The sequence below is a fragment of the Passer montanus genome, unplaced genomic scaffold (assembly GCF_014805655.1).
Source record: "Passer montanus isolate IOZ18808 unplaced genomic scaffold, ASM1480565v1 scaffold386, whole genome shotgun sequence".
Classification (NCBI taxonomy): Eukaryota; Metazoa; Chordata; class Aves; order Passeriformes; family Passeridae; genus Passer; species Passer montanus.
Genome location: NW_024368663.1, coordinates 4,810 through 31,292, shown reverse-complemented (window position 1 = coordinate 31,292; position 26,483 = coordinate 4,810). Strand labels below are relative to the sequence as shown.

At 52.1% G+C, this 26,483-nt stretch overlaps 1 protein-coding gene across 1 annotated transcript; it reads right to left on the bottom strand.

The window, feature by feature from the left end:
* Positions 1–929: 929 nt before the first annotated feature.
* On the bottom strand, positions 930–26,306 carry LOC120506302 (BRD4-interacting chromatin-remodeling complex-associated protein-like). Its single transcript, XM_039717688.1, has 12 exons — positions 26,274–26,306; positions 20,306–20,371; positions 16,209–17,071; positions 15,750–16,068; positions 14,188–15,387; positions 10,985–11,449; positions 10,838–10,889; positions 8,815–9,056; positions 6,344–6,415; positions 3,875–4,070; positions 1,954–2,052; positions 930–1,141 (listed from the first exon to the last, which is right to left on the bottom strand). The coding sequence occupies exons 1-12, from the start codon at positions 26,304–26,306 to the stop codon at positions 930–932; spliced, it is 3,819 nt and encodes a 1,272-aa protein (XP_039573622.1).
* Between the last annotated feature and the right edge of the window lie 177 nt (positions 26,307–26,483).

Genomic DNA, 26,483 nt, shown 5'->3' with positions numbered 1-26,483 from the left:
TTCCTGGTCTGCTCCCATTCTTGATCCCGTTCCTGATCCTGCTCCGTTCCTGATCCCATTCCCGTTCTGATCCCGTTCCTGATCCCGTTCCATTCCTGGGATCCCGCTCTGCTCCCGTTCCCGTTCCCAATCCCAGTCTGATCCCATTCCTGTTCCCAATCCCGTTCCGTTCCCAATCCCGTTCCGTTCCCAATCCCGTTCCGTTCCCAATCCCGTTCCGTTCCCAATCCCGTTCCGTTCCCAATCCCATCCCCGTTCCCGGTCTCTTCCCAGTATCCCAGCCCGTTCCCGGTGTCCCGCTCTGCTCTGGGTCCCCTGATCCCGATCCCGGCGTCCCGTTCTGTTCCCGGTGTCCCCGTTCCCGGTCCGATCCCAACCCCACTGTCCCGGTCTGCTCTGGGTCTCCCAATCCCGGCGTCCCGGTCCGATCCTGATCCCGGTGTCCCGGTCAGATCCCAGAGTCCCGTTCCGATCCCGGTGTCCCGTTCCCGGTGTCCCGATCCCGGTGTCCCGATCCCGGTGTCCCGTTCCATTCTGGATCCCGGCGTTCCGTTCCTGGTATCCCGTTCCTGGTACCCCGTTCTCGGTCAGATCCCGGTGTCCTGGTCAGATCCCGACCCCGGTCAGATCCTGGTATCTCATTCCCGGTCAGATCCCGGTGTCCCGTTCCCGATATCCCGATCCCGGTCAGATCCTGATCCCGGTGTCAGATCCCGATCCCGGTGTCCTGGTCAGATCCCGTTCCTGGTCAGATCCTGGTATTTCATTCCCGGTATCCCGTTCCCGGTATCCTGATCCCGGTCAGATCCCGTTCCTGGTGTCCCGGTGTCAGATCCCGATCCCGGTGTCCCGGTCAGATCCCGGTGTCCCGTTCCCGGTCAGATCCTGGTATCCCGGTGTCAGATCCCGTTCCCGGTCAGATCCCGGTGTCAGATCCCGATCCCGGGGAAGGCCGCGCCGGCGCTGCCCGGTGCCGGCGCCGGTGCCGGCGCGCCGCGGGGCTGCTGCAGGTTGAGGATGCTGTCGATGGCGCTCTGCAGGTGCTCGCTCAGCGAATCGTCCTGGGGGCTGTCGCTGCTGAACGACGCCTTGTCCACCTCGGCCTCGGCGCGCCGCCGCTTCCCGCCCCACGTCCCGCAGCCTTCGAGGAGGAGGAGGAGGAGGAAGGGGGGAGGGGGGGGGAGCGGGAGGAGGAGGAGGAGGAGGAGGAAGAGGAGACGTATTCGTCTGCAAAAGGAGAAAAGTCGCTAATTAGAGCTCGTTTGCACGTGGGAAAATGCAGGGTCGCTAATTAGAGGTCATTTGCATGTGCAAAAAATCAGGGTCGCTAATTAGAGGTCATTTACAGGTGGAAAAAAGCAGGGTCGCTAATTAGAGCTCGTTTACAGGTGGAAAAATGCAGGGTCGCTAATTAAAGGTCATTTACAGGTGGAAAAAAGCAGGGTCATTAATTAGAGGTCATTTACAGGTGGAAAAAAGCAGGGTCGCTAATTAGAGGTCATTTACAGGTGGAAAAAAGCAGGGTCGCTAATTAGAGTTGATGTGCATGTTAATTAATGGAATTTTCCCCTTTTTTTCCTGCCCAAAATGTCCCTTTTCCCGCGGGATTCGTCCCAAAGATCGAGGCTGCACCGGGACCTTGGGCTGACCCCTGACTGACCCCTTTAACTGACCCTTAATTGACCTTTAATTGACCTTTAATTGATCCCTAATCAACCTTTGATTGACCCTCGGTTTTTCCAGAGGCCTTGGGGTGAATTCCCGGGAATTTGGTGCCAAACCCCAGGAATTCCAGCCCAGACCGCGGGAATCCCACCCCAACACCCTCAGGAATTCTGTCCCCCCATTCCCACCGGGGTTCCCGCCCCATCCCTGGGGATTCCGACCCCGGGATCCCCGGGGGTCTCGGGGGTCCCGGGGGGTGCTCAGGGGGGTCCCGGGGGGTCCCGGGGCTCACCCGCGACTCCTCGAGCAGCAGCAGCCGGTACTTGTTGAGCATGGCCCGCGTGCGGCGCAGGAGCTGCTCCGACACCGCCTCGAACTCCTCGTCCACTGCGGGGGGAAGGCGTTAATTAGCGCGGCTCGTTAGTGGGGGAGCGGGGCGGGATTAACGGGGAATTAATGGGGGATTGATGGGGAATTAATGGGGGATTGATGGGGAATTAATGGGGGATTGATGGGGAATTAACGGGGATTTAATGGGGATTTAATGGGGATTTATTGGGGGATTAATGGGGAATTAATGAGGGTTATTGGGGAATTGGTGGGGAGTTAATGGGGAATTATTGGGGGATTAATGGGGAAGTAATAAGAAATTGATGGGGAATTGATGGGAAATTAATACGGAATTAATGTGGGATTATTGGGGAATTAATGGGGGATTAAAAGGGAATTGGTGGGGGATTAATGGGGATTTAATGGGGAATTATTGGGGGGATTGATGGGGAATTGATGGGGATTAATGGGGAATTAATGGGGAATTAATGTGGGATTATTGGGGAATTAATGGGGGATTATTGGGGAATTAATGGGCAATTTTTTGGGAATTAATGGTGAAGTAACGAGGAATTATTGGGGGATTGATGGGGAATTAATGGGGGATTAATGGGGAAGTAATGGGGGATTAACAGGGAATTGGAGGGGGATTAATAGGGATTTAATGGGGGATTAATGGGGGATTAATGGGGAATTAATGGGGGATTATTGGGGGAATTGGTGGGGGATTAATGGGGAATTAACAGGGAATTGATGGGGAATTAATGAGGTATTAATGGGGAATGGATGGGGAATTAACGGGGAATTAATGGGGAATTAATGGGGAAGTAATAGGAAATTGATGGGGAATTGATGGCGAATTAATAGGGAATTATTGGGGTATTGATGGGGATTAATGGGGAATTGATGAGGAATTAATGGGGGATTGATGAGGAATTAACAGGGGATTAATGGGGCACTGATGAGGAATTAATGGGGGATTGATGGGGAATTGTTGGGGGATTGATGGGAAATGAATTACAAACTAATGCGGAATTAATTGATATTCCAACTATCACGGCATTCCTGGCTAATGAGACATTCCCGATATCGCGACTATCGCGACTATCGCGACATACCGCGCTGGCACTCGCTCTCCCCCGGCAGCACGCCCTGGCAGACGTGGTGGGGCAGCACCGATCCCCCAGTAACCCCAGTAACCCCAGTAACCCCAGTAACCCCAGTAACCCCAATAACCCCATTATCCCAAACTCCCCGATATCGCGACTATCGCGACATACCGCACTGGCACTCTGTTTCCCCGGGCAGCACGCCCTGGCAGACGTGGTGGGGCAGCACCAATGCCCCAGTAACCCCAGTAACCCCAGTAACCCCAATAACCCCAATACCCCAATATCCCACTATCGTGACTATCGCGACTATCGCGACATACCGCACTGGCACTCTGTTTCCCCGGGCAGCACGCCCTGGCAGACGTGGTGGGGCAGCACCAATGCCCCAGTAACCCCAGTAACCCCAGTAACCCCAATAACCCCATTATCCCAAACTCCCCGATATCGCGACTATCGCGACATACCGCACTGGCACTCTGTTTCCCCGGGCAGCACGCCCTGGCAGACGTGGTGGGGCAGCACCAATGCCCCAGTAACCCCAGTAACCCCAGTAACCCCAATGTCCCCAATAACCCCAATAACCCCAATATCCCACTATTGCGACTATCGCGACTATCGCGACATACCGCGCTGGCACTCCGTTTCCCCCGGCAGCACGCCCTGGTAGACGTGGTGGGGCAGCACCGATCCCCCAGTAACCCCAGTAACCCCAGTAACCCCAGTAACCCCATTATCCCAATATCGCGACTATCGCGACATGCCCTCACCGCGCTGGCACTCGCTCTCGCCGGGCAGCACGCCCTGGTAGACGTGGTAGGGCAGCAGGCGCCGCAGCGCGTCGCCCAGCGAGCGGAAGGGGCTGCGCAGCTCCGGGTGCAGCACCGCGCCCTGGTGCTTGTGCAGCTGCTCCAGGAGGCTGCAACGGGGCAGAAACGCGCGGGTTCGGGCAAGTCCCGACGGAAACCGGCGGTTTTGGGAGAAACAGGGACAGAAATTCACATTTTTGGGAGAAACGGGGACAGAAATCCACATTTTTGGGAGAAACAGGGACAAAAATCCACATTTTTGGGAGAAATGGGGACAGAAATCCACATTTTTGGGAGAAATGGGGACAGAAATCCACATTTTTGGGAGAAATAGGGACAGAAATCCACATTTTTGGGAGAAACGGGGACAGAAACCCACATTTTTGGGAGAAATAGGGACAGAAATCCACATTTTTGGGAGAAATAGGGACAAAAATCCACATTTTTGGGAGAAATGGGGACAGAAATCCACATTTTTGGGAGAAATGAGGACAGAAATCCACATTTTTGGGAGAAATAGGGACAGAAATCCACATTTTTGGGAGAAACAGGGACAGAAATCCACATTTTTGGGGCAAACAGAAACAGAAATCCACATTTTTGGGAGAAACAGGGACAGAAATCCACATTTTTGGGAGAAATAGGGACAGAAACCCACATTTTTGGGAGAAATAGGGACAAAAATCCACATTTTTGGGAGAAATAGGGACAGAAATCCACACTGCTGGGGTGGTTATGGAGGGAAACTCGCGGTTTTGGGAGAAAAATGGACAGAAATCCACGTTTTTGGGGCAAATATGGACAGAAATTCACTTTTCTGGGAGAAATATGGACAGAAATCCACATTTTTGGGGTGGTTATGGACAGAAATCCACATTTTTGGGGTGGTTATGGACGAAAATCCACATTTTTGGGGCAAATACGGACGGAAATCCACAGGTCTGGGATGGTTATGGACAGAAATCCACACTTCAAGGGTGATTATGGCCGAAAATCCACATTTTTTTGGCAAAAACTGACAGAAATCCACATTTTTGGTAAAATATGGACAAAAATCCACATTTCTGGGGTGGTTATGGACAGAAATCCACATTTTTGGGGCTAATACGGACGGAAATCCACATTTTTGGTAAAATATGGACAGAAATCCACATTTCTGGGGTGGTTATGGACAGAAATCCCCAGTTTTGGCACAAACATGGACAAAACTCCTCATTTTTGGCACAGAAATCTCCATTTCTGGCACAAATACGGACAGGACTCCCCACCCCAGCGGGAATTCCCAGCGTTCCCACTCTGTCCCAGTCCATCCCAGTCAGTTCCCAGTTTGTCCCAGTCTGTCCCAGTCCATCCCAGTCAGTTCCCAGTTCATCCCAGTCTGTCCCAGCTTATCCCAGTCCCCCCCAGTCTGTCCCAGTTCCCGGGAATTCGGGCAATTCCCAAAAATCTGGGGCGAAATCTTGGGATTTCGGGCAATTCCCAGGATTTGGGGAGAATTCCCGGGAATTCGGGCAATTCCCACCATTTGGGGAGAATTCCCAGATTTTGAGGAAAATTCCGGGGTTTTTTAGGGTCAATTCCCAGGAATTTGGGGAGAATTCCCGGGATTTTGGGGAGAACTCCCAGATTTGGGGTAAATTCCTGGGATTTTGGGGGAGAACTCCCGGAATTTGGGCAATTCCCAGGATTTTGGGGGGAATTCCCGGGATTTTGGGCAATTCCCAAGAATTTGGGGTGAAATCCTAGAATTCTGGGGCAAATTCCAGGGATTTTCGGGCAGATTCTGAGGATTTTGGGGAGAATTCCCAGGATTTGGGAAGAATTCCTGGGATTTTGGGGTAGTTTCTCAGGATTGTGGGGTGAATTCCCAGATTTTCGGGTGAATTTTGGGGTGAATTTCCAGGTTTTGGGTGAACTCCCAGATTTTGGGGTGAATTCAGGGGATTTTGGGGTGAATTCGGGGGATTTTGGGGTGAATTCCGAGGATTTTGGGGCGAATTCCCAGATTTTGGGTGAACTCCCAGATTTTGGGGTGAATTCGGGGGATTTTGGGGTGAATTTCCAGGATTTTGGGGTGAATTCCCAGATTTTGGGGTGCATTTCCAGGATTTTGGGGTGAATTCCGAGGATTTTGGGGTGAATTCCCAGATTTTGGGCAATTCCCAGATTTTGGGTGAACTCCCAGATTTTGGGGTGAATTCGGGGGATTTTGGGGGATTTTGGGGGGAATTTCCAGACTTTGGGGTGAATTCCCAGATTTTGGGGGGAATTCCCAGATTTTGGGCAATTCCCAGATTTTGGGGTGAATTTGGGGGATTTTGGAGTGAATTTCCAGGATTTTGGGGGGAATTCCGAGGATTTTGGGGTGAATTCCCAGATTTTGGGCAATTCCCAGATTTTGGGGTGAATTCGGGGGATTTTGGGACTCACCGTGGGCGGGGCCTGGGGGCCTTTCCCGCCCCCCGAGGGCTGGGGGGGGCCCTTGAGCCCGGGCGGCTTCGCCTGCGGAGAAACGGGGGAAAATCCGGAAAAATTGGGAAAAATTGGGAAAAACGGGAAAAGATTGGGAAAAAAATTGGGAAAATGGGGAAAAATGGGGAAAAATGGGAGAAAAAAGAGAAAGAATTGAGAAAAATGAGGAAAAATTGGGGAAAACAGGAAAAAAATGGGAAAAAATTGGGAAAAATCCGGAAAAATTGGGAAAAAGTTGGGAAAAACGGGAAAAGATTGGGAAAAAAATTGGGAAAATGGGGAAAAATGGGAGAAAAGAGAGAAAGAATTGAGAAAAATGAGGAAAAATCGGGGAAAACAGGAAAAAAATGGGAAAAAATTGGGAAAAATCAGGAAAAATCGGGAAAAATTGGAGAAAAAGGGGAAAGAATTGAGAAAAATGGGATAAAAATTGGGGAAAATGAGAAAAAATTGGGAAAACCAGGAAAAATCGGGAAAAGTCAGGAAAAATGGGAAAAATTGCAAAAAAATTGGAGAAAAAAGGGAAATAATTGAGAAAAATGGGAAAGAATTTTGGGGAAAATGGGAAAAAATTGGGAAGAAATCAGGAAAAAAGTGGAGGAAAAAGGGAATTGAGAAAAATTAAATGGGAATAAATTGTGAATAAATACTGAATAAATTGTGAATAAATTCTGGATAAAATGGGAATAAATTGGGGAATAAATGGGGAACAAATTCTGAATAAGTTGTGAGTAAATTGTGAATAAATAATGAAATAAATTGGGAATAAACCATGAATAAATAATGAATAAATTGTAGATAAATCATGAATAAATCATGAATAAATAGTGAAAAAATTGGAGAAAAAAGGGAAATAATTGAGAAAAATGGGAAAGAATTTTGGGGAAAATGGGAAAAAATTGGGAAGAAATCAGGAAAAAAGTGGAGGAAAAAGGGAATTGAGAAAAATTAAATGGGAATAAATTGTGAATAAATACTGAATAAATTGTGAATAAATTCTGGATAAAATGGGAATAAATTGGGGAATAAATGGGGAACAAATTGTGAATAAGTCGTGAATAAATTGTGAATAAATGGGGAGTAAATTGTGAATAAATAATGAAATAAATTGGGAATAAACCATGAATAAATAATGAATAAATTGTAGATAAATCATGAATAAATCATGAATAAATAGTGAATAAATCATGGAAAAATCATGAACAAATTGTAAATAAATCACGAATAAATTGTGAATAAATCACGAATAAATGGTGACTAAATGGTGAATAAATCATGAATAAATGGTGAATAAATTCTGAACAAATTGGGGAATAAATGGGGAATAAATCATGAATAAATGGTGAATAAATAGTGAATAAATTGTAAATAAATTGTAAACAAATGGTGAATAAATTGGGGAATAAATGAGGAATAAATGGTGAATAAATAATGAATAAATTGTGAATAAATAGAGAATAAATCATGAATAAATGGTGAATAAATGGTGAATAAATAATGAATAAATTGTGAATAAATAGAGAATAAATCATGAATAAATGGTGAATAAATTCTGAACAAATTGGGGAATAAATGGGGAATAAATCATGAATAAATGGTGGATAAATGGTGAATAAATAATGAATAAATGGTGAATAAATCGTGAATAAATTGTGAAATAAATTGTGAATAAATCATGAATAAATCATGAATAAGTGATGAATAAGTGGTGACTAAAAGGTGAATAAATGGTGAATAAATTCTAAATAAATGGTGAATAAATCATGGAAAAATCATGAATAAATAATGGAAAAATCATGAATAAATTGTGAATAAATCATGAATAAATGGTGAATAAATGGTGACTAAATTGTGAAATAAATCGTGAATAAATTGTAAATAAATTGTGAATAAATCATGAATAAATGGTGAATAAATGGTGACTAAATTGTGAAATAAATCGTGAATAAATTGGAAATAAATGGTGAATAAATCATGAATAAATGATGAATAAGTGGTTACTAAACAGTGAATAAATGGTAAATAAATAGTGAATAAATCATGAATAAATGGTGACTAAATGGTGAATAAATAATGACTAAATGGTGAATAAATTGTGAAATAAATTGTGAATAAATTGTGAAATAAATTGTGAATAAATCGTGAATAAATAATGAATAAATGATGAATAAGTGATTACTAAACGGTGAATAAATGGTGAATAAATAGCGAATAAATCATGAATAAATGGTGACTAAATAATAAATGGTAAATAAATAGTGAATAAATAATGAATAAATGGTGACTAAACGGTGAATAAATAATGAATAAATGGTGAATAAATTGGGAATAAATTGGGAATAACTTGTGAATAAATTATGGAATAAATGGTGAATAAATTGTGAATAGATCGTGAAATAAACGGTGACTAAACGGGGCCCGGGGCTCACCTGGGCGGGCTGCGCGGGGGGGATGGGCGCTCCCGGTTTCCCCGGAGCCGGAGCCGCTTTCCCGCCGGGAACGGCCCCGGGAACGGCCCCGGGGGCGGCACCGGGGGTGGCTCCGGGGGTGACACCGGGGGTGACACCGGGATTGGCTCCGGAGGTGGCACCGGGATTGGCACCGGGGGCGGCCCCGGGGGCGGCGGAGCCCGAGAACGGCTTCGACTCGGCCGGGACGGCGACGGCGGCACCTGCGGGGATGGAACCGGGAAACTGGGAATGGGGATGGGAAACTGGGAATGGGGGATGGGAAACTGGGAATGGGGGAAACTGGGAATGGGGGATGGGAAACTGGGAATGGGGGAGGGGAAACGGGGAAGGGGGGATGGGAAACTGGGAATGGGGGATGGGAAACTGGGAATGTGGGAATTGGGAATGGGAAACTGGGAATGGGAATGGGAACGGGAATGGGGGAATTGGGAATGGGAAACTGGGAATGGGGGATGGGAAACTGGGAATGGGGGATGGGACTGTGGGAATGGGAAATTGGGAATGGGAATGGGAAACTGGGAATGGGAAACTGGGAATGGGGGATGGGAACAGGAATGGGAAATTGGGAATGGGAATGTGGGAATGGGAACAGGAAATTAGGAATGGGAAACTGGGAATGGGAAATTGGGAATGGGAATGGGAAACTGGGAATGGGAATGGGGGAATGGCAATGGGAAACTGGGAATGGGAAATTTGGAATAGGAATGGGACTGGGAAATTGGGAATGGGAAACTGGGATTGGGGCTGGGAAACTGGGAATGGGAATAGGACTGAGACCAGGAAACTGGGAATGGGACCGGGAAATTGGGAATGGGACCAGGAATGGAACTGGGAATGGGACATGGGAACTGGGAACAGCACCACTGGAATTTGGGGACACTGGGACGGGGGATACTGGGAGTTTGGGATTCTGGGAATTTGGGACACTGGGAGTTCGGGATTCTGGGAGTTTGGGATTTTGGGATTCTGGGAGTTTGGGATTTTGGGATTTCGGGAACCCAAATCCCGTAAGGATGGAACCAAATTCCCTCAGGAACGGCCCCAAAACCCCAAACCCCATCAGGAACGGACCAAAAACCCCAAATCCCGTCAGGAACGGACCAAAAACCCAAATCCCGTAAGGATGGAACCAAATTCCCTCAGGAACGGCCCCAAAACCCCAAACCCCATCAGGAACGGACCAAAAACCCCAAATCCCGTCAGGAACGGACCAAAAACCCAAATCCCGTAAGGATGGAACCAAATTCCCTCAGGAACGGCCCCAAAACCCCAAACCCCATCAGGAACGGACCAAAAACCCCAAATCCCGTCAGGAACGGACCAAAAACCCAAATCCCGTAAGGATGGAACCAAATTCCCTCAGGAACGGCCCCAAAACCCCAAACCCCATCAGGAACGGACCAAAAACCCCAAATCCCGTCAGGAAGGGACCAAAAAACCCAAATCCCGTAAGGATGGAACCAAAAACCCAAATCCCATCAGGAACGGACCAAAAAACCCAAATCCCGTAAGGATGGAACCAAAAACCCCAAATCCCGTAAAGAACGGAACAAAAAAACCCAAATTCCATAAAGAATGGAACAAAAATCCAAATTCCCCTGAAGAACAGCCTTAAAAAATCCCAAATCCAATCCCAGAATTCCCAAAATCCCAAATCCAGAGGGATCCAAACTCTGAATTCCCCAAAAATCCCAAATCCAATCCCTGAATTCCCCAAAAATCCCAAATCCAATCCCGGAATTCCCGAAATCCCAAATCCAGGGGGATCCAGATCTGATGTTTGGGATTCTTGGGAATTCTCAGGATTTCCACTGGGATTTCTGGGATTTTTTTTTTTGGGTTTCCCGGGATTTTTTCGGGAATTCCTGGGACTTACCTGCAGGGAACACCCAGAATATTTGGGATTTTTGGGAATTCCCAGGATTTACCTGCAGGAATCACTCAGGATTTTTTGAGATTTTTGGGAATTCCCGGGATTTACCTGCCGGAATCACTCGGAATATTCGGGATTTTGGGGATTTCCCGGGCGTTACCTGCAGGAATCACTCAGAATATTTGGAGAAGCGCTCGGGATTTTTGGGATTTCAGGGAATTCCCAGGATGTTTTTTGGGATTTCCCGGGCGTTACCTGCTGGAAGCGCTCGGCGCCGCCCTTGGGCGGGCCCGCGAAGGGCGCCGGGACGAGCGCGAAGCTCCGCGGGTGCTCCGGGGGCAGCAGCGCCGGCGCCTTCAGCCCCCCCAGCGGCAGCGGGAACTGGGAGGACTGGGAGGACTGGGAGGGCTCGGGGGGCTCCGGGAAGGAGCCCGGGAAGGGCTCCGAGGGCGGCCGCGGCTGCGACGGGGGGCGCGAGAGCGGCTGCGGCTGCGAGGGGGGGCGGGACGGGATTTGGGACGAAATCGGCGGGATTTGGGGCAGCTGGGAGGGGCCGGGGGGCGGCGGCTCCCCCGGGGACGCTCCCGGCACCTTGGGCTGCAACAGAAGCAGAGGAAGAGCTCGGTTAGTGCGGGAGGAAGGCGCACAAAGCGGGGGGAAACGGGAACTCCCGGCTGGGGAGACCCCAAAAACCCAAATCTTGCGTTTTTTGGGGGGGATTTAGGGAGGGTGGGGCTGGGGAATTCATTTCAGGGCGGATCCAGGAGTGGAATATCCCGGGAAAAAAAATTTGGGGAGGGTCCTGAGCTGCTCCCAGACGCCGATTCCATCCCGAATTTGGGTTTTGGGGAGGGGGGAGAGGGGGAAACTGAGGCAGGATCCAGCCGGGCGCTCCCAGAGCGGCTCCAGGAGCAGAAAATCCCCGGGAAAAACAACCCCGGGACCCCGATTCCGCCCCAAATCCGAATTTTGAGGCGTTTTTGGGGCAAGTTCCGGGGGTTTTGGGGTGAATTTTGAGGGTTTTGGGGCAACATTTGAGGTGAATTCTAAGATTTGGGGTGAATTTTGGGGATTTTGGGGTGAATTCTCAGATTTCGAGCCAATTCTGGGGGATTTGGGGCAACTTCTGGGGGGATTTGAGGCGAATTTGCTGGGAAAAACCCCAAAAACCCAAATCTTGCGTTTTTTGGGGAATTTAGGGAGGGTGGGGCTGGGGAATTCATTTCAGGGCGGATCCAGGAGTGGAATATCCCGGGAAAAAAATTTGGGGAGGGTCCTGAGCTGCTCCCAGACGCCGATTCCATCCCGAATTTGGGTTTTGGGGAGGGGGGAGAGGGGGAAACTGAGGCAGGATCCAGCCGGGCGCTCCCAGAGCGGCTCCAGGAGCAGAAAATCCCCGGGAAAAACAACCCCGGGACCCCGATTCCGCCCCAAATCCGAATTCTGAGGCGTTTTTGGGAGGCAGGAATGGGGAAAATCCACCCTGAGAATTCCCAACCCACCCCGGGACCCCGATTCCGCCCCAAATCTGAATTTTGAGGCGTTTTTGGGGCAAATTCCAGGGGTTTTGGGGCAAAATTTGAGGTGAATTCTCAGATTTTGGGTAAATTTTCGGGATTTTTGGGGTGAATTCTCAGATTTTGAGCCAATTCTGGGGGATTTGGGGCAAATTCTGGGGGGATTTGAGGCGAATTCCAGGAGTTTTGGGGCCAATTCTCAGATTTCGGGTGAATTTTGAGGGTTTTGGAGCCAATTCCGGGGATTTTGGGATGAATTTTGAGGATTTTGGTGCGAATTCTGGAATTTTGGGGTGAATTTCGCAGATTTTGGGATTAATTCTCAGATTTGTGCCAATTTTAAGGGTTTTAGGGCAAATTCTGAGAACTTTGGGGTGAATCTTCAGATTTGGGGGTGAATTCCAAGAGTTTTTAAGGCGAATTTTAGGGATTTTTGGGTGAATTCCTGGGATTTTGGGGCAAATTTTGGAGGTTTTGGGGTGAATTTTGGAGGTTTTGGGGCGAATTCTGGGATTTTGGGGTGAATCCTGGGATTTTTGGGTGAATTCCGGGGGTTTTGGGTGCACAGGAGAGGCAGCAGCAGCGTCGGGGGTTAGTGAGCGCCAAGCCAGCGGAGCAGCCGGAAAAACGGGGCAAGAATTTGGGATTTTGGGCAAAAAGGGCTGGAAAAGGCCGGGATTGGAGGAATTCCAGGAAATCCGGGGGGAATTTGGGGGAAATCCAGCGGGAAAAAGGGATCCGCTCCCAGATCCCAAATTTGCACCCCTGGATCCCAAATTTCCAAGCCTGGATCCCAAATTTCTGCTCCTAGATCTTGGTTTTCCATGGCTGGATCCCGGATTTCAGTGGATGGATCCCAATTTTCCATGGCTGGATCCCAATTTTCCAACCTTGGATCCCAAATTTTCAAGCCTGGATCCCAATTTCCTGCCCCTAGATCCCCGATTTTCCAACCTGGATCCCATTTTTCCATGGCTGGATCCCAACTTTCTGCCCCTGGATCCCAAATTTCCAAGCCTGGATCCCAATTTTCCACCCCGGGATCCCAAATTTCTGTCCCTGGAATTCCCAGAATCCTGGAAATCCCAAAATCTTGGAAATCCTCGAATCCAAGGAATCCTAAAATCCTGGAAATCCAAGAAATCCAGGAAATCCCAAAATCCTGGAACTCCTCGCACCCTGGAAATTCCCAAATCCAAGAAACCCCAGAACGCTGGAAATCCCAAATCTTGGAAATCCTCAAATCCAACAAATCCCAGAATCCTGGAAACCCTGAAATCCCGGCAATCCCAAAATCTAAAGAACCCCCAAATCCCACCACGCCAAAAAATCCTCAAAAAAACCCCCCAAAAATCCCAAAAAACACCCAAAAAATCCCCCCAAACCCACCCAAAAATCCTATAAAATCCCAAAAAACCCCATAAAACTCCCCAAAAATCCCAAAAAAACCCAAGAATCCCAAAAAAAAAAAAAATTCCCAAAAAAATCACCAAAAATCCTCCAAAAATCCTGCAAAAATCCCAAAAAAATCCCCCCAAAAATCCTCCAAAAATCCTCAAAAAACCCCCAAAAAATCGCAAAAGACCCCCAAGAATCCCAAAAAAATCACCAAAAAACCCCAAAAAATCCCCCAAAAAATCCGATAAAATCCCAAAAAAACCCCCAAAAAATCTGTTTGCGAGCGTTGGCGGGGAGCAACGCGGGGCTGCTTCAACTCTGGGAGTTTTAATCCCGGTTTTAAAGAGGATTTTCCATGGCAGCTCCCAGGCCCGCCTGGGAACTCGGGCTGAAAAATGGGGGGAAATCGGTGCAAAATCCTCCTCCAAGGCCAGCCCGGCCTGGCCGGGCCGCGGGGCCGAGGCTGCGGCTGCCGGAGGGGGCAGGAGGTGCCGGGGGAGGGGGGTTGGAGCCTTTTTGCATTTCAAAGCCCTCTGCTCTCACCTTGCCTGCAGCCCTTTTCACGCCCACGTTGGCCGGCAGCGCCGAGAGCGGCTGCGGCAGCGGCACGGCCGAGGCGCCGGCCAGCTGGCCCGGCAGCAGGAACTGGTTCTGGCCCTGGAAGGGCTGCGCCGGGATGACGATGGAGCCGCCCTGGTTGAGCACGTGCACGCTCATGGACTTGCCCAGCGCCGGCGGCTGCGGCGGCGGCGGCTTGAAGACGCCGGGGGGGAAGCCCTGCAGCACCACGTTGGGCGCGGCTTTGCCGGCCATGAAGGTCAGGTTCTGCTGCGCCTTGGCCGGCGCCTCGCCGGGCAGCGCCAGCGCGGCGGCGCCGGCGGCGCCGGCGAAGGGTTTCGGCGTGATCTGGTAGAGCTTCTGCTGCAGCACGCCGGCCGGCTTGGGCTGGATGGGCGTGGGCGTGCGGTGGATGATGACGTTGGGCGCCGGCACCAAGGAGCCGCCCAGCCCCGAGGTGACGGTGAGCGGCTGCGCCGACGCCGCCGACACGCCGCCGAACACCGAGCTGCCGTTCAGCGTGGTGGTGGCCACGGCCGGGAGGCTCTTCTGGATCACCAGGCCCGCCCCCGGCGCCGCCGCCGCCTCCGGCTGGGCGATGTAGCCGCCCACGGCCGCCACCGGCGCCGGCTTGGCCAGCAGCTGCGGCGCGGCCGGCTGGTTGATGGCCATCACCTGCTGGCCCACCACCTGGATGGGGCCCAGCCCCAGCGCGCCGCCGGGGCTGCCGTTGGGCAGGCCGGGCAGGTTGGGCAGCGGCTGGATGGTGACGTTGCCCAGCCCCACCTGCTGCAGGAAGGGCTGCACGCTGATGGCCTTGTTGACCACGTCGGGCGGCTGCACCAACGCCTGCGGCGCCAGCACGGCCGGCGGCTGCAGCCCCAGCAGGTCGGCGGCGCCGCCCGAGAAGATCTGCGGCGCACCGTCGGCCGCCTGCACCACCGGCTGCAGCGCCGGCAGCTGGAAGGAGCCCAGGTCCAGCTCGGCCTCGGCCTCCAGCGTCTGCTCGGTGATGTTGGCCTCCTGCAGGCTCTGCTGGAGGATGTCGCACGGCTGCTCGGCGCCCGCGCCCGCGCCCGCCGGCGAGCCCAGGATGTCATCCTCCAGGAAGTCCAGGTCCACGCTGGCCGCCGGCTGGCTGGGCTCGGCGCTCAGGGGGTTCCCCGGCGTCTCCTGCCCGTGGAGCTGAGGGAACGGCAAAAGGGGCGGGGTCAGATGGGAGAGATGGGGGGCGGAGCTCAGAGGGGTTTGGGGGAGCCCATGGAGCTCGACAGAACCCAAGGGAGCCCAACGGAGCTCGACAGAACCCAAGGGAGTTCAATGGAACCCAACGGAGCTCGACAGAACCCAAGGGAGCCCAACGGAGCTCAACGGAACCCAATGGAGTTCAATGGAACCCAACGGAGCTCAACGGAACCCAAGGGAGCCCAACGGAGCTCAGTGGAACCGAATGGAGCTCAACGGAACCCAACAGAACCCAATGGAGCTCAACAGCGCTCAATGGAACCCAATGGAGCTCAACGCAGATCAACAGAACCCAATGGAGCCCAATGGAGGCCCACGTTGGCCGGCAGCGCCGAGAGCGGCTGCGGCAGCGGCACGGCCGAGGCGCCGGCCAGCTGGCCCGGCAGCAGGAACTGGTTCTGGCCCTGGAAGGGCTGCGCCGGGATGACGATGGAGCCGCCCTGGTTGAGCACGTGCACGCTCATGGACTTGCCCAGCGCCGGCGGCTGCGGCGGCGGCGGCTTGAAGACGCCGGGGGGGAAGCCCTGCAGCACCACGTTGGGCGCGGCTTTGCCGGCCATGAAGGTCAGGTTCTGCTGCGCCTTGGCCGGCGCCTCGCCGGGCAGCGCCAGCGCGGCGGCGCCGGCGGCGCCGGCGAAGGGTTTCGGCGTGATCTGGTAGAGCTTCTGCTGCAGCACGCCGGCCGGCTTGGGCTGGATGGGCGTGGGCGTGCGGTGGATGATGACGTTGGGCGCCGGCACCAAGGAGCAGCGGCGCCGGCGGCGCCGGCGAAGGGTTTCGGCGTGATCTGGTAGAGCTTCTGCTGCAGCACGCCGGCCGGCTTGGGCTGGATGGGCGTGGGCGTGCGGTGGATGATGACGTTGGGCGCCGGCACCAAGGAGCCGCCCAGCCCCGAGGTGACGGTGAGCGGCTGCGCCGACGCCGCCGACACGCCGCCGAACACCGAGCTGCCGTTCAGCGTGGTGGTGGCCACGGCCGGGAGGCTCTTCTGGATCACCAGGCCCGCCCCCGGCGCCGCCGCCGCCTCCGGCTGGGCGATGTAGCCGCCCACGGCCGCCACCGGCGCCGGCTTGGCCAGCAGCTGCGGCGCGGCCGGCTGGTTGATGGCCATCACCTGCTGGCCCACCACCTGGATGGGGCCCAGCCCCAGCGCGCCGCCGGGGCTGCCGTTGGGCAGGCCGGGCAGGTTGGGCAGCGGCTGGATGGTGACGTTGCCCAGCCCCACCTGCTGCAGGAAGGGCTGCACGCTGATGGCCTTGTTGACCACGTCGGGCGGCTGCACCAACGCCTGCGGCGCCAGCACGGCCGGCGGCTGCAGCCCCAGCAGGTCGGCGGCGCCGCCCGAGAAGATCTGCGGCGCACCGTCGGCCGCCTGCACCACCGGCTGCAGCGCCGGCAGCTGGAAGGAGCCCAGGTCCAGCTCGGCCTCGGCCTCCAGCGTCTGCTCGGTGATGTTGGCCTCCTGCAGGCTCTGCTGGAGGATGTCGCACGGCTGCTCGGCGCCCGCGCCCGCGCCCGCCGGCGAGCCCAGGATGTCATCCTCCAGGAAGTCCAGGTCCACGCTGGCCGCCGGCTGGCTGGGCTCGGCGCTCAGGGGGTTCCCCGGCGTCTCCTGCCCGTGGAGCTGAGGGAACGGCAAAAGGGGCGGGGTCAGATGGGAGAGATGGGGGGCGGAGCTCAGAGGGGTTTGGGGGAGCCCAACGGAGCTCGACAGAACCCAAGGGAGTTCAATGGAACCCAACGGAGCTCAACGGAACTCAAGGGAGCCCAACGGAGCTCAACGGAACCCAATGGAGTTCAATGGAACCCAAGGGAGCTCAACGGAACCCAAGGGAGCCCAACGGAGCTCAGTGGAACCGAATGGAGCTCAACGGAACCCAACAGAACCCAATGGAGCTCAACAGCGCTCAATGGAACCCAATGGAGCTCAACGCAGATCAACAGAACCCAATGGAGCCCAATGGAGATCAACAGAAACCAATGGAGCTCATCAGACAACTTTCTGCCCCTGCGGAACTCAACAGAGCTCAATGGAACCCAACGGAGCTCAATGGAACCCAATGGAGCTCAACAGAGATCAACAGAACTCAATAGAGGTCAATGGAACCCAACAGAACCCAACGGAACTCAACAGAGCTCAATGGAACCCAACGGAGCTCAATGGAACCCAATGGAGCTCAACAGAGATCAACAGAACTCAATAGTCAATAGAGGTCAATGACAGAACCCAACGGAACTCAACAGAGCTCAATGGAACCCAACGGAGCTCAATGGAACCCAATGGAGCTCAACAGAGATCAACAGAACTCAATAGAGGTCAATGGAACCCAACAGAACCCAATGGAACTCAACGGAGATCAACAGAACCCAATGGAGCTCAATGGAACCCAACAGAACCCAATGGAGCTCAACAGAGCTCAATGGAAGCCAAGGGAACCCAACAGAGCTCAACGCAGATCAACAGAACCCAATGGAACCCAAGGGAGCTCAATGGAACCCAATGGAACCCAAAGGAGCTCAATGGAACCCAATGGAACCCAAGGGAACTCAACACAGATCAACAGAACCCAATGGAGATCAATGGAACCCAATGGAGCTCAACAGAGCTCAATGGAACCCAACAGAACCCAATGGAGCTCAACAGAGCTCAATGGAAGCCAAGGGAACCCAACAGAGCTCAACGCAGATCAACAGAACCCAATGGAACCCAAGGGAGCTCAATGGAACCCAATGGAACCCAAAGGAGCTCAATGGAACCCAATGGAACCCAAGGGAACTCAACACAGATCAACAGAACCCAATGGAGATCAATGGAACCCAATGGAGCTCAACAGAGCTCAATGGAACCCAACAGAACCCAACGGAACCCAATGGAGCTCAATGGAACCCAATGAAACCCAACAGCGCTCAACGGAACCCAACAGAACCCAACTGAACTCAATGGAACCCAACAGAACCCAATGGAGCTCAACAGACCACAAAAGAACTCAACAGAGCTCAACACAGATCAACAGAACCCAATGGAACCCAACCGAGGTCAACGGAACTCAACAGAGCCCAACGGAACTCAACAGAACCCAATGGAGCTCAATGGAACCCAACGGAGCTCAACGGAACTCAGTGGAACCAAAAGGAACCCAACGAATCTCAACAGAACACAATGAAGCCCAACTGAGCCAAACAGAACCCAACGGAGCTCAATGAGGTCCAACGGAACCCAACAGAACCCAGTAGAACCCATCAGAGCTCAGAGGGGTTCAGGGAAACCCAACAAAGGTCATTGGAACCCAACGGAGATCAGAGAGATTCAGGGAAACTCAACGGAAGCTCCAAGGAACTCAACAGAACCCAACAAATCTCAACGGAACCCAATGAAACCCAACTGAGCTCAACGGAACCCAACGGAACCCAACGGAACTCAACAGAACCCAAGAGAACCGAACGGAACCCAACAGAGCTCAATGAGATCCAACGGAACCCAACGGAACTCAACGGAACCCAACAGAACCCAAGAGAACCCAATGAAACCCAACTGAGCTCAACGGAACCCAACGGAACCCAACGGAGCTCAATGAGGTCCAACAGAACCCAACGGAACTCAACAGAACCCAAGAGAACCCAATGAAACCCAACTGAGCTCAACGGAATCCAATGGAACTCAACAGAACCCAACTGAGCTCAATGAGATCCAACGGAACCCAAAGGAGCTCAACGGAACCCAATGAAACCCAACAGAGCTCAACGGAATCCAACTGAACCCAACGGAACCCAACTGAGCTCAACAGAACCCAAAAGAACCCAATGGAGCTCAATGAAACCCAACGGAGCTCAATGAGATCCAACGAAACCCAACTGAGCTCAACAGAACCCAACGGAGCTCAACGGAACCCAAGAGAACCCAACGGAACCCAACGGAGCTCAATGAGATCCAACGGAACCCAACGGAGCCCAATGGAACCCAACTGAGCTCAACGGAACCCAAGAGAACCCAACGGAACTCAATGAGATCCAACAGAACCCAACAAAACTCAACTGAACTCAACAGAACCCAACGGAACTCAACGGAACCCAATGGAACCCAACTGAGCTCAACGGAACCCAACGGAGCTCAACGGAACCCAACGAAACTCAACTGAACTCAACAGAACCCAACGGAATCCAACGGAACCCAAGGGCACCCAACGTAACTCAACGGAATCCAACGGAACTCCAGTGAGGTTTTCCGGGAAATCCGAGGGGGTTTTCCCAGGAAATCTGGGGAATTTTCCCCCAAAATCTGGGTGGATTGACCCCCAAAATTCGGGGGGGTTTTCCCGGGAAATCCCGGGACGGTTTTTCCCTGAAATCTGGGGGAATTTTCCCCCAAATTTGGGAGGTTTTCCCCCAAAATGCACGGAAATTTTCCCCCAAATCTGGGAAGTTTTTCCCCGAAATCTGGGGGAATTTTCCCCCAAATCTGGGAAGTTTTACCCCAAAATCCGGGGAATATTTCCCCAAATCTGGGAGGTTTTCCCCCAAAATCCAGGGGAATTTTCCCCCAAATTTGGGAGGTTTTCCACTAAAATCTGAGGAAATTTTTCTTCAAATCTGAGAGGTTTTACCCTAAAAATCCAGGGGAATTTTTCCCCCAAATCTGGGAAGTTTTCCCTCAAAATCCAGGGGAATTTTTCCCCAAAATCCGGGGGAATTTTCCCCAAAATCCCAGGACAGTTTTACCCCAAAATCTGGGGGAATTTTCCCCCAAATCTGGGAATTTTTTCCCCAAAACCCCGAGGGATTTTTCCCTCTTTGTCCAAGCGTGGAAAAGGAGGGAATTCCACCAAAAAAGGGGGGATTTGGGAAAGGAGGGAGCACCTACCCCGGCCCCCTCGAAGAAGGCGCTGGCGGCGTCCCCGGAGTTGTCCAGGAGATCGTCGCTGTCGATCTGCAAGCAGGAACGGCAAAATCACCACCAGTTCCGGGGGAAAACGGGGGGAAAACGGGAAAAATGGGGGGAATGGGGGGAAAAAGGGGGAAAAATGGCGGGGAAATGGGAAAAAATGGAGAAAAATGGGGGGAAAATGGGGAAAAAATGGGGGAAAAGGGGAAAAATGGGCGGAAATGGGGGGGAAATGGGGGGAAAACGGGGAAAAACTGGTGAAAAAAGAGGAATATGGGGAAAAATGGGAAAAAAATGGGGGAAATGGGGAGAAAAATGGGAAAAAATGGGAAAAAAACTGAGAAAAATGGGGGAAAATGCAGCAATGGGGGAAAATGGAGAAAAATGAGAAAAAAATGGAGAAAAAGGGGGGAAAATGGGGAAAAAAGGGGGGGAAATGGGGGGAAAATGAGAAAAAATGGAGAAAATGGGAAAAAATGGGGGAAAATGGGAACAAATGGAGGAAAATGGGAAAAACTGGGCAAAAAGGGGAATATGGGGAAAAATGGGAAAAAATAGAGAAAAGTGGGAAAAAATGGAGAAAAATGGAGGAAAATGGGGGGAAAATGGGGGAAAAATAGGAAAAAATGAGAAAAATGGGGAAAATGGGAGAAAATGGGGAAAAAATGGGGGAAAATGGGGAAAATGGGGAAAAAAGGGGGGAAATGGGGGGGAATGGGAAAACTGGGGAAAAACTGTGGGAAAAAGGGGAATATAGGGGAAAAATGGGAAAAAATAGAGAAAAATGGGAAAAAATGGAGAAAAATGGAGAGAGGAGGGATGGACGGAAAAGGAGATTTTAATGGAAAAAAGGAATTTTTATAGAAAAAAATTGGATTTTTTTGGTGAAAAGATGGGATTTTTTAATGAAAAATGAGTGGTTTTTGGAAAATGGGACTTTTTTATGAAAAAATGGGTTTTTTTTAGGAAAAATGAATTTTTTTTAAGGGAAACTGGGATTTTTTGAGGACAAAATAGAATTTTTTTGATGGAAAAATAGGATTTTTTAAGGAAAAATAGGAATTTTTTGATGAAAAAATAAGACATTTTGGGGAAAATTACAGGAATATGCTGGGGATACTCTGGTGTTACTCCAGGGATACCCCAGGGATACTCCGGGGTTTCCCCGGGGTTACGCCGAGGTCACTGCAAAAATACTTTGAAATTACTCCAGGGATACTCTGAGATCACACCAGGAATACTCTGGGGATACTCCAGGGTTACTCTGCAGTCACTCCAGAAATACTCTGAGGCTACACCAGGGATACTCCGGGGCTGAGCCAAGAATACTCTGGGGATACTCCGAGCCCCATTCACAGCACTCAGCCCCACACTCGGGGATACTCCAGGAGTACTCCTGGCATGCTCCAGGGTTACTCCAGGGTTACTCCAGGGATACTCTGGGGTTTCCCCGGGGTTACGCCGAGGTCACTGCAGGAATACTTCGAGATTACTCCAGGAATACTCTGAGGTCACACCAGGGTTACTCTGGGAATACTCCAGGGCTGGTACAGGGATACTCCAGGGATACTCCAGGGATACTCCAGGGATACTCCAGGAGGTTACACCAGGAATAGTCTGGGAATACTCTGGGGATACCCCAAGGTTACTCTGCGGTTACTCCAGAAATACTCTGAGGTTGCACCAGGGACACTCCAAGGTTACTACAGGAATACTATGGGGATACTCCAGGACTACTCCAGGGTTACTCCACAAATACTCTGGGGATACTCTGGGGATACTCTGAGGTTACACCAGGGATACTCCGGGGATACTCTGAGCCCCATTCACAGCACTCAGCCCCACACTCTGGGGATACTCCAGGAGTACTCCCGGGATACTCCAGGGATACACCGGAGTTATGCCAGGATTACTCCAAGGTTACTCTGAGATTACTCCACAAATACTCTGCGGATACGGCAGGGACACTCCAAGAATACTCTGAGGTTACACCAGGGATACTCCAAGGTTACTACAGGAATACTCTGGGGATACTCTGGGGATACTCCAGGGTTACTCTGGGGTTACTCCACAAATACTCTGGGGATACTCCAGGGATACTCAGGGGATACTCCAGGGTTGCTCAGGGGATACTCCGAGGTTACTCTGAGGTTACTCCGAGCCTCAGCTCCAGCCCCAATCCCGTCCAATCCAGAACCCCCCGGAATTCCCCTCCCCCTCCGCCTCTCGCCGTGCCTCAGTTTCCCCAGAATTCCAAAAACATTCGCTGGGGATACTGTGGTGTTACTCCAGGGATACCCCAAGGATACTCTGGGGATACTCCAGGGATACTCTGGGGTTACCCTGGGGTTACTCCAGGGGTTACTCCAGGGATAATTTGGGAATACTCCAGGGATACTCCGGGGTTACTCCAAGGACATTCCAGGGAGACTCCAGGAATATGCTGGGGATACTCTGGTGTTACTCCAGGGATACCCCAGGGATACTCCGGGGTTTCCCCGGGGTTACGCCGAGGTCACTGCAAAAATACTTTGAAATTACTCCAGGGATACTCTGAGATCACACCAGGAATACTCTGGGGATACTCCAGGGTTACTCTGCAGTCACTCCAGAAATACTCTGAGGCTACACCAGGGATACTCCGGGGCTGAGCCAAGAATACTCCGGGGATACTCCGAGCCCCATTCACAGCACTCAGCCCCACACTCGGGGATACTCCAGGAGTACTCCTGGCATGCTCCAGGGTTACTCCAGGGTTACTCCAGGGATACTCTGGGGTTTCCCCGGGGTTACGCCGAGGTCACTGCAGGAATACTTCGAGATTACTCCAGGAATACTCTGAGGTCACACCAGGGTTACTCTGGGAATACTCCAGGGCTGGTACAGGGATACTCCAGGGATACTCCAGGGATACTCCAGGGATACTCCAGGGATACTCCAGGGATACTCCAGGGATACTCCAGGAGGTTACACCAGGAATAGTCTGGGAATACTCTGGGGATACCCCAAGGTTACTCTGCGGTTACTCCAGAAATACTCTGAGGTTGCACCAGGGACACTCCAAGGTTACTACAGGAATACTATGGGGATACTCCAGGACTACTCCAGGGTTACTCCACAAATACTCTGGGGATACTCTGGGGATACTCTGAGGTTACACCAGGGATACTCCGGGGATACTCTGAGCCCCATTCACAGCACTCAGCCCCACACTCTGGGGATACTCCAGGAGTACTCCCGGGATACTCCAGGGATACACCGGAGTTATGCCAGGATTACTCCAAGGTTACTCTGAGATTACTCCACAAATACTCTGCGGATACGGCAGGGACACTCCAAGAATACTCTGAGGTTACACCAGGGATACTCCAAGGTTACTACAGGAATACTCTGGGGATACTCTGGGGATACTCCAGGGTTACTCTGGGGTTACTCCACAAATACTCTGGGGATACTCCAGGGATACTCAGGGGATACTCCAGGGTTGCTCAGGGGATACTCCGAGGTTACTCTGAGGTTACTCCGAGCCTCAGCTCCAGCCCCAATCCCGTCCAATCCAGAACCCCCCGGAATTCCCCTCCCCCTCCGCCTCTCGCCGTGCCTCAGTTTCCCCAGAATTCCAAAAACATTCCCAGAATTCCAAAAAAAACTCAGAATTCACCAAAAACCTCCAGAATTCACCAAAAAAACCCCGGAATTTCCAAAAAAATCGCCAGAATTCCCAAAAAAACCTCCAGAATTCCCCCCAAAACCCCTCAGAATTCACCAAAAAAACCCCAAAATGTCCAAAAAACATCTCAGAATTCCCAAAAAAACTCCCAAATTCAAAAAAATCCTCCAGAATCCACCAAAAACCCCCCGGAATTCCCAAAAAAAGCCCCGGAATTCCCAGAGCAAGCCCCGGGCAGGAGCAGCCAGCGCCGTTTATTGCACACGGAACCGAGCAGGGAGGGAAACGGGGGAAATTCCCGGGAGTTTGGGGCCAATTCCGGGGATTCGGGGATTTGGGGCCAATTCCCGGGATTTCAGGATTTTGGGAGTTCAGGATTTGGGGCCAATTCCTGGGATTTTGGGGAGAATTCCCGGGATTTCAGGATTTTGGGATTTGGGGAGAATTCCAGGATTTTGGGGTTTTTGGGGAGAATTTGTGGGATTTTGGGATCTGGAGAGAATTTTTGGGATTTGGGGAGAATTCCTGGGATTTAGGGGTTTTGGGAATTTGAGGTTTTGGGAATTTGGGGGGAATTCCCGGGAATTTGGGGCCAAATCCTGGGATTTTGGGGCCAATTTCCAGGATTTTGGGATTTTGGGTTCTGGGGAATTTGGATTTCGGGAATTTTTGGGATTTTTTAGGATTTGGGGATTTGGGGGAATTCAGGATTTTGGGGCCAATTCCCAGGATTTTGGGGGATTTGGGTTTTTCAGAATTTTGGGGGATTTGGGATTTTGGGAATTCAGAATTTTGGAAATTCGGAATTTTGGGATTTTTGAGGATTTTTAGGCCCCGGGAGGGGGGAGGGGAAATCCCAAATCCTGAACCTGAGCGGGAGGGACGGGGGAGGGGAGGCGAGGAAGAGGAGGAGGAAGAAAAGATGGAGAGGAGGAAGAGGAAGAGAAGAAGAGGAAGAGGAAGAAGGGGAGGAAAAAGAGGAAGAGGAGGAGGAGGAGGAAGGGCAGGGGCAGCTCCAGAACTGAACCCCCGAGGATGAAGAAGATGAAGGCGAGGAAGACGAGGATGAAGAGCGGAAGGAAATGAAGGAGAGGAAGATGAGGAGGAGGAGGAGGAAGAGGAGGAGGAAGAGCAGGACAGGCCTGGGGCAGCTCCAGAACTGAACCCCTGAGGATGAGGAGGAAGATGAAGGCGAGGAAGACGAGGATGAAGAGGAAGAAGGGAATGAAGAGGGGAAGGAAATGAAGAAGAGGAAGATGAGGAGGAGGAGGAGGAGGAAGAGAGGGAGGAAGAGGAAGATGAGGAGGAAGAAGAGGAGGAAAAGGAAAAAACGAAAGCCGCGCCGCCGAGGCGCCCCGCAGCCGCGCGGGGCGCTCCGCGAGGGCGCGGGGGGGGTTAACGGGGCTGCCCCCGCTCCGCACCGGGCCCCCCCACCCCCCCACCGGGGAGAGCGAGGGGAGGAATGCATTAGCATAAACCGCGCCCCCGGACAGGCATTAGAATAGACACGCCCCCCGCGCTGGCGCCTCAGCGGGCAAGGGCCCCCCCTCGGGACCGCTCATTAGCATAGACCACGCCCAGTAGGCTGTGAATTAGCATAAACCACGCCCAGTACGGTGTAAATTAGCATAAACCACGCCCAACAGACTGTATATTAGCATAAACAACGCCCAACCGGCTTTATATTAGCATAAATCACGCCTAACACGGTGTAAATTAGCATAAACCACGCCCAACAGAGTGTAAATTAGCATAAACCACGCCCAGAGGATCTATATTAGCATAAACCACGCCTAACACAGGGTTAATTACATAAACCACGCCCAGTATCTGTGAATTAGCATAAACCACGCCCCACACGGTGTAAATTAGCATAAACCACGCCCAGCAGGGTGTTAATTAGCAAAACCACCCCAAGCACAGTGGATATTAGCATAAACCACTCCCTGCACGCTCTGTATTAGCATAAACCACGCCCTGCATGCTTTATATTAGCATAAACCACGCCCCGAGGCGCAGCGCTCCAGCCCTGTGAATCTCATTTACATAAACCACGCCCCATCACAAAACTCCACACGCTTAATTTACATACCCCACGCTGTAAATTACCACAAGCCACGCCCCCAACACTGATCTACGCGCTTCCTAATTTGCATAAACCACGCCCACACGGTTTTTCTTTTTTTCAGTCCTCCCGCCCGCTAGGGGGCGCCGCGGCGGAGCAGCCGCTGCGGCGGGGGGCGCTCCCCGTCACGTGACGCTGCGCGGGGGGGTCACGTGGGACGGCGGCGCGGCCGTCATGGCGGCCATGGCGGCGGAGAAGGAAGCGGAGGCGCAGCGGCTGCTGAGCGAGGCCGAGCGCAAGGTCCGGGGCGCTCAGTCCTTCCTCGGGGGCCTCTTCGGGTGCGTGCGGGCCGCGCGGGACGGGCGGCGGCGCCGGGGAGGCCGCGGGAGGCCGGAGGGGGCGGCGGGGAACGGCGGGGAGGG

What these genes read in the sequence shown, in the direction of transcription:
- LOC120506302 (XM_039717688.1), bottom strand. Translation starts at nt 26,306, where the DNA reads ATGGCCGCCATGACGGCCGCGCCGCCGTCCCAC. An exon ending in CGGCCGCGCCGCCGTCCCAC is followed by an intron (nt 20,372 to 26,273) that starts GTGACCCCCCCG and finishes TCCTGCTTGCAG; the next exon opens with ATCGACAGCGACGATCTCCT. An exon ending in ATTCCGAGTGATTCCGGCAG is followed by an intron (nt 9,057 to 10,837) that starts GTAAATCCCGGG and finishes CCATCCCCGCAG; the next exon opens with GTGCCGCCGTCGCCGTCCCG.